The sequence below is a fragment of the Schistocerca serialis genome, chromosome 1, assembly GCF_023864345.2.
Source record: "Schistocerca serialis cubense isolate TAMUIC-IGC-003099 chromosome 1, iqSchSeri2.2, whole genome shotgun sequence".
Lineage (NCBI taxonomy): Eukaryota > Metazoa > Arthropoda > Insecta > Orthoptera > Acrididae > Schistocerca > Schistocerca serialis.
Window position 1 is genome coordinate 272,509,484 of NC_064638.1, and position 12,014 is coordinate 272,521,497.

At 40.4% G+C, this 12,014-nt stretch overlaps 1 protein-coding gene across 1 annotated transcript in view; it reads right to left on the reverse strand.

The window, feature by feature from the left end:
* LOC126467803 (Fanconi anemia group I protein-like) overlaps window positions 1–12,014 on the reverse strand; it is a 269,273-nt gene that overhangs the window by 59,504 nt on the left and 197,755 nt on the right. The window contains exon 18 of the mRNA XM_050096494.1: window positions 11,433–11,620. Coding sequence (XP_049952451.1) covers window positions 11,433–11,620 — 188 coding nt within the window. The remainder of the gene's footprint in view (window positions 1–11,432; window positions 11,621–12,014) is intronic.

Genomic DNA, 12,014 nt, shown 5'->3' on the forward strand with positions numbered 1-12,014 from the left:
CTGCATACGACCGAGGCACACAGGGCCAACACCCGGCATCATGGTGTGGGGAGCGATCTCCTACACTGGCCGTACACCACTGGTGATCGTCGAGGGGACACTGAATAGTGCACGGTACATCCAAACCGTCATCGAACCCATCGTTCTACCATTCCTAGACCGGCAAGGGAACTTGCAGTTCCAACAGGACAATGCACGTCCGCATGTATCCCGTGCCACCCAACGCGCTCTAGAAGGTGTAAGTCAACTACCCTGGCCAGCAAGATCTCCGGATCTGTCCCCCATTGAGCATGTTTGGGACTGGATGAAGCGTCGTCTCACGCGGTCTGCACGTCCAGCACGAACGCTGGTCCAACTGAGGCGCCAGGTGGAAATGGCATGGCAAGCCGTTCCACAGGACTACATCCAGCATCTCTACGATCGTCTCCATGGGAGAATAGCAGCCTGCATTGCTGCGAAAGGTGGCTATACACTGTACTAGTGCCGACATTGTGCATGCTCTGTTGCCTGTGTCTATGTGCCTGTGGTTCTGTCAGTGTGATCATGTGATGTATCTGACCCCAGGAATGTGTCAATAAAGTTTCCCCTTCCTGGGACAATGAATTCACGGTGTTCTTATTTCAATTTCCAGGAGTGTAGTATAGAATTTGGAATTGGTATCAGACCACTATATCTGTATGGTATGCTACACAGTAGCTAGTGTTTTTAATGAGTTTAGGTATGTGTCTAATAAAACAGTAGCAAGCCGACAGGTCGTAACTGTATACTGCAATGCCACAATGTTCCTCAACACACAGTACTGGACACTGAACATTATTACATTGACCCACCAGCAAGAGAAGCAACTACTATAACAACACAAGCTTATCTGTATCCCTGTGGTGACCATATAGGTCCAGCTTAACATATTTATTGTTCAATGTGCCTGTACCACAACAAACTATTAATTCCTTTAACTACATGGCAGACGACAATATTTTGTTTGCACTGTGATTATGTTTTATTGTAATATGTTTTTGAATTATTTATGATGTTGTGCCACAACCTAGTCTGGTGGCCCAGCACAGGTTGAGAACAGCATATAGGGAGAGGTACCAATCACACCACAGGCTCAGCACTATGGAGTAAGAAAGCATACTCAGAATGCAAGAGCAATCTTTCAGTACTCTGACACTGCAACTGACTCTGAAAGCTAAATTTCAGACACCTTGCAGAAGTGCCACCGGGTCTGGAAGAGCTGACTGGAAGGGAAAACCAGTACAAAATAATTCAGCACTGCTTAACAGTTACAACATATTGCAGATAGCATGCTATGACTTCCAGGTGTAAGTGTTGCTGTAAGGGAAATCACTCACAGTGCGGCTCACATGTATATTGGCCAATTTAGATCCTCACTCTCAGAACTTCCTTGTGCACAACAATATCCAGATATGTACAGTATGCCAAGCAACAATCTATGTCAGCTGATTACTACAAGACAGGCACCACTTGAAGTACAAGATGAAGTAGCCAGTGTCCATCCAGGGACTTTACCACCAGCAGCTGCAGACTAACACTCAAGCTAAAGTCTGTAGGCAGATAACTTGGCACCTTCACAACGCTGTGTTACATGCTGGGTGATTTACTTCTGTTGGCGACCACCTCCCTGGTGGGCCGTGAAATCAAGCCTCAGCCAGCTAGTTGCCTACCTACACTCTTGCTGTTGTCCGACCCATGCTTGCCAGTGCGGATCCTGACCATTGCCCGTGGCACGCGCACACCATCACGTTCAGTCACACCAGGCAGCATGGTTTAAATAATGCCTGTCACCATGTGTTGTACACGGCATCCAAGAAGCGACAGAGCAGCAAGAGGTTGCCTCTGTCAGCTGCCGTCGCCAGCACACTATTGTATGTCACGACTGTGCAGCCATGCTGATATATGCAGCCACTAACACACACACACACACACACACACACACACACACACACACACACACTCCTTGGCAGACAATTGCTGATGCTGGCACACCACACGACTGTGGCCAAGATTGTCATGGAGGACGACGAACAGGGAAATGCCGCCTAATTTTGACTTTCCCACCACAATTTTGACTTTCCCACCACAATATGGGTTACTTCCCAGCCCCTACACTCGAGCATCGGATGTGGTCGCTGCTACTTGGACAACCACCATCCATGGCTGAAGAATTGGGTTTCTAACACCTCTACGTTCAGGTGTCAGTAGTTTTTCAATGCCAGCGGCAACCATTTATAAAAAGGACACTGCAGCTGTGATGTCACTGCCTATGCCAGTTTGAAGCTCCAGTGGTACTACTGTGGTGAGTGAACTTGCTAATTTAGTGACTCTCTTGCTCACAGACATGACAGGAAGACTGACTGTCATAAGAATCTACAAGTATGGCTTGTGAAGTCAGAAGAGCCTCCTGACTTGTCTCAGTTCCAAGGTAAAGACGACTATTACAATGTACAACTAGTAAAATGCAAGTAGTATAATTTTACAGCCCACGAGTTGCCTTGTGCTCAGTCAGTGGCTGTTACCTGTAGAATATGGTGGTTCTATGGGCATAAGGCACATCAGTGGTCAGAGTCAAAATGATTAACGATACGTTGCAAGAATTGAGAGCATTTCCTGTTGTTATGTTTGAGTATCTATAGTGCCCCATCTACTTTTTTTTATTTTGTGTGTACTTTGATGTATGTGCTGTGTGCGGAAAGTAAATTCAGACACTGTTCTGAAAACTGTAAGAAATGTATGCCAGTTTGTGCTGTCTCCAATGGGCAATGTATCTTGTGTGTAGGGAGCATGGCTTATTGTTTTGGTCTGTAAAGTAGTAAACATGCGTATCCATTCAGGCAGAAAGATGTGTTTTCCTAGTACTATGTTTAAGAATCCTCCTTTTCATTCTATATTGTTCTCTTATTTGTTTTATATGTAATTGTTAGAGGGTCAGCCACATTGTTTTTAATATCACAGCATATGCCACCCTTGAGGAAACATTGCAAATTTTAGCAGCTCAAACAGCTTTGGCGAGAGTGGACCAGGCAGAGGAAATAAGGGTTGAGAAGGAAAAGAACTGTTTTGTGTGGCAGAGTTACTACAAAGGATATGCAGAAGAGGCAGCAAGAATTTGACAATGATTGTGTTAAAAATAGGTGCCTGTATGGTCCTCTCTGATAAGGTGTACTAGGTTTATGCAAAGTCTTGAGAGATTAAAAAAGAGCAGTGCTTGTGCAGAAGTGGAAGGTAAGAAGGAAGAAGTTGACAGAGTAAGTTTAGTTCATGTGCAAAGTGTGAAGGTTGTGGCAGTAGAGGAGAATAAAGTGGGCTTATCAGCTCCAACATCTTGTGAAACCATGGAGTATGGATTAGATGTAATTCCAGACGAGATGTGTGTGTGTGAATAACAACTTGGGTGATACTGATTTCACTGCAGTATTATCTAACACATCAGGTGATGCTGGGTATTTTGAAGAGGCCATGGAGCCTTGACAAGATGTCCAATAAAGTACATATGCCAATGATTATTGTATCGAGCAGAGTTGAACTGCACCGTAATTTTGTTGTAGATTCTGCGAGGGATGCACAGCAAGTTATTGATAATGTTAGTTATGTTGCACATGATGTGGATGAAGAAATAGTACATTTATTTCTGAAGGACACAAATTTGTTGCCACCTGTGATAGTGACGCCTCCTCAGAAGAGGGAGGGAGGAAGAGGAAGAAGAGGATACACGCTTGTAAGGCCAAAAAGATATAATCAGTTCATGACTGTGTGCAGGAGGATCAGAAGGTTCATAGCATTGAAGATACTTGCAATGTAATGTTTACTGAAGAGAAGAGAAAACGTCATGGTAAAAATGCTCTTTGGCAACAGAAAATGAAATTTGGGGAGATGATATTTCAGCTGCTGCTGCACATGAAACATTGTTGGAAGGTTCTCCTGTTGCGAGGGACAAACCAACTAAACTGCACATAAAATCATTATGATTCAGTTCTTATGATAAAGTGGCACAGGGAAGTTGTTCTGGGAGAGTGAAGGTATAAGGTCGCATAGCTTGCAGCATAAGATGAAGCAGCCAGCCACCATCCATGGACTTAACCACCAATAGCTGCAGATTCCCACCTGAGCTAAACTCCTTATGCAGGAAACCTGGCACTTTCATGTCGCTGTGTCACTAGCTGGGTGACTTCTTTCACCTGGCGAACCTCCCTGACAGTCTTTGAATTTCAGCCTGGACCAGCTAGACTATCTCTGTTCTCTGGCCTGTGCGGGTCTACACTGTTGCTGACCACCACCCCGAACAGGCACATACTATTGTCTTCGGTCGTGTTGGACACCGCAGTTTAAAACACTGTCATCTCAGTGTTTGTACACTCTGACCACGAAGTGGCCAAGCAGCGAGGGGGCTGCCTCTTGTCATCTGCCACCAGCGGCACACTGCCTTTGTCAGGAGTCTGCAATAGTGTTGACGCCAGTAACTGCAATTCAAAGCATGCACTGCCTGCCTAGTGAGTAACTGCTAACACCAGCATGCCACGTGTGGCCAATGAAGTCGCTAAGGAAAACAACCTCTCTCCAGCTATTGTTCTGTTCCTGTAACCAACGTTACAAAGACTTTCTTAACTGGAGATGTTTTAGCAACAATTTGCTGTCTCCACCATCTCCGCAGTCCACAGCCATGCGGCAAAATGGCATTTCATCCTTGCTTTCCAGCATCCAATCCTCCTGCTATTGTAGTGGTGATGCCCCAACCCCTACAACAGCAGTTTTAACAAGTAGATTGGAGATGTATGCAAGTATACAACTTGTGCCTAGTCAATATCAAATACTGACTATGAGGTGGGACACATCACTATACTGGTCTCCCTTCAGGAGAAGAAATGCCTAGCAAGGCAGTCAACACTAGGCATGTCTCTCCATGATGACCCCTGGTGTCTTGCCAATGATAGATACATATGGAGGGCGTGTGGGACGTGCACCCCCCTTGCGGGGTCACCAGTCAGCCCGCATGCTATTCGTTCACTTCTTTCGTCAGTCAACTTGACTGAATCGAGTTGTCGAACAGTTTTATTTTCCTACGTAGCACGCGCGCCTGCATCATCGTATTTTATATATTTCAGTCTGGCACACATATCGATAACACATACGTACGAGAAAAGTCGTGGCCATTCTAGTGATCTTGATATGTTATTCTGTCTGAGATTTGTTCGAGAAAAGTCACGGATATTCTACTGTTTTCTTGTACAGAGAACCTTCAATACGAAGCATTATAAATATGGTCTATTTGCCATATAGGAAACTAGTTTACACTCAGAAGCAGAAATATTAAGACTGAAGAATTAATAAGTAAAAAATCCCAGTTTTAGCAAGTGCAAGTGTGAAGATTAGTCAAGGGTGAGAGTTATCAGTTGATTGGGAAGTATTAATAATAGTAGTACATAGCAATTTCTCAGTATAAATATTGTTATGAGACTCTTAACAATATTTTTACTAATAACATAACAATATTTTTACTAATAATGTAACAATAGTTTCCCATACCTAAGAGAACCTCAATTGTAAAATTTTTTATATCATAAGATGGCATTGTCTTGTATATGTGTGTAATCAGTTTAAATAAAACTTTCTTAAACTTCACATGTGACTTGATTACTTTTTATTAGGGTAAAAGTAAAGGTAGCTCAAGATATTAGTGCCCCCTCCTTGAAGTTTTTCTGAATCTGCCACTGTGTCTTGCACAGCACGAGCTTTTCTCAGCCACTGTGCTAGACACACTGGCAACACATACACAACCGTCTAGTTCAGTCAAGTACATGCCAGAGGGAAGTTCTTAATATTTTGGTTTCTGCTATCAGCCTTTTAAACTTCTTTACATTTTTTAATGTATTAGTAGATTTAAGCAATATTGTCCCACTTTCTCACATACATTATGATGCTTTTCTGTTTATACACATGATATTTGTTATTTTTAATCATTTTTACTATGGATCAAGTGAAGAACAGAGGGTGAAACTTCCTCTTTGTGAAGTCTAAGCTTGGTAGTTAGTTAGCAGTGAGTGACAGGCACCAGTAGTTGCTCCACAGCTTCTCCATGAAGCAGCTCCTCATCTGATCTTGATTACACTTCGATTTATTTTATAGCAAAACTATGTCATTTATATGTCAGGTTGTAGGCAGCAAGTTTTGTCATAAATGACTCATTATAAAGTATATAATACATTTCAGAGTCTTTGATCTGAAGATGGTCATAATACACCAAAACCAGTTACCACAACTAAAAATAAATAATTTATTGCAATCTAGACATCTTTTTAATATTAAAGAAAAAACTGATGCTCCAGTATTTTCATAATTGTGGGGATATGGTAACTAAGACGTAATCCTTACGCAAGCTTATTTTCACTACAGGAAAACGTCATTCCAACAGATGAAGAATGGCGTGAGCACTTGATGGCGATTAAGTGTGTCTGAAGTTACTGGAACTTCTCTAGTAGACACCATAGCACGGCACCTGCAGTTTATCATAATTTTTTCAGACTATTCTCAAAGTCATATTACTGGAATGAGGGATACTGGAGCATCATAAAGAAAGACTGTGCAAACAGTTGGCTGTAGTTCAATCACTGCAGAAGTACTCAGAACACAGATGTGAGAAGAAAAGTACACACAAGTTCCTTAAGAAGAACTACACTACAAGAACACTGCAGGACCATTTGACTGACTGACTGACAAATATTAGGTTGGTCCATAAGATCATAGCATTTTTGTTTTGCAGGATGGTATTCCAGTGCTATGGGCTTATTTATAGATCGTCATTTTTTATTTGTAGTTCATTGCTGCTATTTGAGTTTACATATTGTCATTTTGTCATTTGGAGATGGTGAGTGGAGTTGTGGACACTAGAAAATGAAGTGTCAAGTGGAAAAATCTGAACATTTCCAATGTATTCTTCTGTTTGAATAATGGCATCTGCCAAGCCTTAGTTGCCAAAGGTTTTGGAGCAACAATAATATCAACTTCAGTATCCACAAAATTAAATGTGTGACTCACCTCATAAATTGTAATGCCTTCTTTTGGAATTTATGTAGTGGTTGCGACGCCCACTTCAGATGCAGTAAACATTATTGCATGTCAAATAATTTACAAAATAAAACAATGGGAAGTCCAGGATGGAATAACAACAATATTATGAAAAGGACAGACTGCTACTAACCTTATAGAGGAGACATAGACAGGCACAATGAAAAGACTGCTATATTTTTAGCTCTTGACCAAAAGGCCTTCTACTGAGGTAGAGAGGAAACACACACACACACACACACACACACACACACACACACACACACACACACACACACACACGCGCGCGCGCGCGCCTGCTCTCTGGTGGCTGTGGTTGAGGGGTGTGTGTGTGTGTGTGTGTGTGTGTGTGTGTGTGTGTGTGTGTGTGTGAATTTTCTTCTATATAAGAAGGCCTTTTGACCAAAGCTAAAATGTACTGCAATCTCTTTGTTGTGCCTGTCTGTGACTCAGCATCTCCTGTTTGTGGTGAATAGCAATATAGCCTTTTCATAATACTGTTGTGAATTTTGAAGATAAAATTACTGTTAAACTGCCATTACATATCATTCTAACTTTTCTCAGAATTAACTTATAATACCTGTGGTAAACATCTTTCGTTACTGAAAATATTCAAGTCAAACAATTAGATAAAATTTAATAATGCTATTTTTAATTAATAATGCTCACGTAACAATTGTTCTAGCAAAATAGAAATCCCCAATCACTGTCTTTCATTGAAAAATTATAATACCCACACAACGTTATAATACGCAAATTTTGCTGTCCAAATTAACATTGTGGCACACAAAATCACCAGAGCAGAAATAAATGCGAGAACTCTCGGTGATTATTTTATGTGTAATGCTGTATTACAGCTTATATGAAATGTGATGCTGTTAATACTTTGCAAGGCAGTGATTGCCAATATCAATGCAGAACGGTAGAAAACAGCAACTAATTGTGAACCTCTGACCTGATTCTTTACACCTACGTACACACGCTTTGCAGATGATTGTAGAGTGCATGGCAGAGGATACTTTGTGTCATTCCTGGTCATTCCCTTCCCTCTTCTTTTCACAAATGGTGCAAGAGAAAAATGATTACATGTATTTTTTAAATGAAAGTTCTGCCATTTCACTATATAGATTGTCTATTCTACTATACGATCATGATTTTGGGCTTTGGCCATTTTCAAGTATTGCCGTGTTGAGCATGATCAGACTTCTATAAATGAAGTCATCGTCGAAACATATTAAACTTGGGTATATAATGCATGTGGCATAGCATAAAAATGTGAATATATTCATGAAAGGTCTGGGAAAACTAAAACAAACATGTGTGACATACACTGAAAAACAGTGCCATAAAATGTTAGCAACAGTCATTATACATGCAGGTACCATTATCTCAAGCTACACAAGTGACAAGAGTTCTTGTATCATGTTGCTGTGTGCGTAGCAAGCATTTTTTTAAACAGAAAATGGTGGGTGACAACTGAACTCCATCATGCAATTTTAATTTTTCACATGCATTTTGTATCCTATCCCAATAACATTACTTCAAAGCATTTTTTTTCATTCAATAACAAAAAACAACAGCAATGTTGACAGACTATGTATTTGGTGTTTTAGCTAAAAATGACATCCAACTACATGTATTTTTTCAGTCAGTGCTTAAACATTAATAGTTACAGAGAAAAAGCAACAATTTTGCTGGGGAAATCCATCAAGATTCTGGGGTCTCTAAAACCTCATCTGACTTATGATGTTCTCCTTCTCCAGACTAAGGCAGGTACAAGCTACATTTCCTTTAAGAAAACTTAACGAAGATTCCTGGATGGAGTAATACATAATATAAGGGGAAAACAGCCACTCGCCTATAGCATATTGATGCAGGGAGCACAGTAACACATAACAGAAAACAATATTCACACTAGTGTTCAAGCACTAGCTCTTTTTCCAGCAATAGTACACACATTCAACAAGCTAGTGCTCAGAAGCTAGTGTGGATGCTGTTTTCTGTTGTGTGTTACCGTGCTCCATGCATCGATATGCTATGTTTCCATTACACACACACACACACACACACACACACACACACAATTTTTCAGAATAAAATTCAGTCGTCAGTTGCAAATATATTTTTATTATACTTTACAGGTTTCGGCAAATTAATTTTGTCATCTTCAGAAGCTTAGTATTGGTTCAGCAGATGTCAACATCATCTTGATGGAAGCATAATGCCATGACGCATTGAGAAATGTACGTATTGTGATTATAGTAAATACAGATTGATAATTCTTGATAATTGATTCACATCTATGTATATGTCAACAGCTTGACATATACATAGATGTGATTCAGTTACTGTATATTGTCAGTCTGTGTTTACAATAACTGCATGCAATACATACATTTCTGGACTTACCATAACATTATGTTTCTATCAATACGATACTGACATCTGCTAATCCAATACTAAACTTCTGAAGATGACAAATTAATTAGTCAAAACCGGTAAAGCGTAATAAAAATATATTTGCAACTGATGACTGAATTTTTTTCTGGAAAATGGTTAATGTAATGTACAAATTTTACAGCTTAAGCTTCAGGTCATCTCAGGTATTAGGAAAGTGCATTGAATCCTGGTGATGCTATTCCATAGTCGAGTAGGTATTATGTAACCTGACTGAGCAACATTTTTTTTTAATACAGAATGCAATGGGAGTCGACAAAGTCTGTGAAATTTTAAAGACTGAGACTGCTAGAGATGAAGTACAGTACACACAAATTGCAATGAACCAGTATTTCTAGATTTCTAGATGACTGACAGTTGTTGCATAAGTCTCTCCTGTAGCATTCTTTACTGCCACACTGTCATAGCTCACAATACACTTTTTTGGTATTCCGTTCTTAAGACACATAATGGAAAGAGTACTTTTGTTTTTAGAGTTTTACGTGTTTGTCAGCAGAATGGGAACATATCACAATACTCATACAAAAAATATAATCATGTTATCATTCTAAAAATGATTATTTAATGCACTATTCTCTTTCAATATGCTGAATACGATAAGCCAGTTAATGATTCCACGTATTGTGGAAAAAGTTGTTCTACAGTAAGTGTACACTGATGAGCCAAAACATTATTACCACCTGCTTAATAGCTTGTTTGTCCGTCTTCAGAACTAAATACATGACTGATTCTACATACTAGGGAACCGACAGTTTGTTGGTAGGTTTTTGAAGGTATGTGGTATTAGATGTCTATGCACAAGTCATTTCAATTCTCGTAACAGGGCACTGACTGGTATGCATGGGGATTGCACTCAGTGTGACCCAGATGGGTTCGACAGTATTTACATCAGACGAATTTGGTTGCTAAGACATCAACACAAGTTCTCTATAATGCTCCTCAAACTACTGTATCATGGTTCTGTCTCTGAGTCACAGACAAATATACTGCTGAAACATGACATCGCCTTCAGGGAAGACATCAAGCATGAAAGGATTCAGGTGTTTCACAGCTGTCAGTGTGTCTTCGATTACTACCACAGGTCTCAAGCAAGTGCAGAAGAGTGTACCCCGTAGCATAATACTGCTCCCAGCAGCCTGCATCCACGACGCCCTGCATGTTTTGGGCTGCTGATCACCTTCATGACATTGTTTGTGGAGACGACCACTGAACCAGCATAGCAAAAATTTGATTCACCCGAAGTGCCAACATGTTTCCACTGATCGATGGTGGAATCCTGTTGGTCCTGGGCCCACTGCAGTCGTAAATGGCAATGTTATTGGATCAACATTTAAACATGTAGGGGTGGTCTGCTGTGGAGCTCCATGTTCAACAATGTACAATGTAGGTGTGCTCTGAAACACTTTTCCTTGCACCGGCATTGTGCTGTTTCGGCAGAGGTGCCACAAATCACCATCTATCCTACTTTACAGAGCAGACAAGCATCCAAACCCTAAATTCTGAGAAGAGTCATGGATGTCCAACCATTTAGCACTTAGTGGTAGTTTCACTGTCATTCTATGTCTTTCCATAGTTGCTCACAACAATAGCATGTGAACATTCAACCAGCTTTGCAATTTTTGAGATACTCTTTCACAGGCTCTGCACAGTAACAATCTGCCCATTGTCAAAGCCCTTTTAATGGATTTCCCCATTTGCAGTCCATATCTTTGATATGGTGAACCCTCATCCACGTCTGCTCTGCTTACATACTTTTGTTACCATCTTACATGCCCACAATGCCACTAGGCATTATCCAAAGTTGTGGTGGGCAGTGATCATAATGTTTCGGCTGATCAGTGTATTACTGGAAGCAAACCTATGATAAATATTACATCCACGTGAGTACTAACCTTGGTACAGTATTCAGAATCAAATGGAATCTCACTTGCAAGAGTTTCAAAAGTGGAAACCAGTAATTCAATGATCTTTTCGTGTTGTTCTTGCTCATCAGTATTCACTATTTCCTTCAACGTTTCTTGAAGTTTTTCAATAACTCCATACAACTGTTTACCCAAGCCCTCACTTTTTGATACATTGCCTGTAATGTAACAATATTAATAGATCCATCTGTAGAACCATATTCCCTTTATAGCCATTTTTATCTTGAAATGTCATAATTAATATTTACACAATTTCTAATCCTAGACACTTACAAAAGAAGAAAGATAAAGGAAAATGAATTATAGAATGAGATGTACAATGGAGGCAAAATAGCCACTGTCTACCTTGGGCCAATAGTGTTTCAAAAACACAAAGCCACTTTTCTTCCCTTAATTCCCATTTAAGTGTCCTGAGCATATCTGTCAGCCCTTATATAGGCTACACAGACATGTTACGACCTAACTACATCACTCTTCCATGATGCCCACCTGGTAAAGACACAACACTTGAATAGTAATCTAATACTGCACTACCCTACAATACCAACCAAT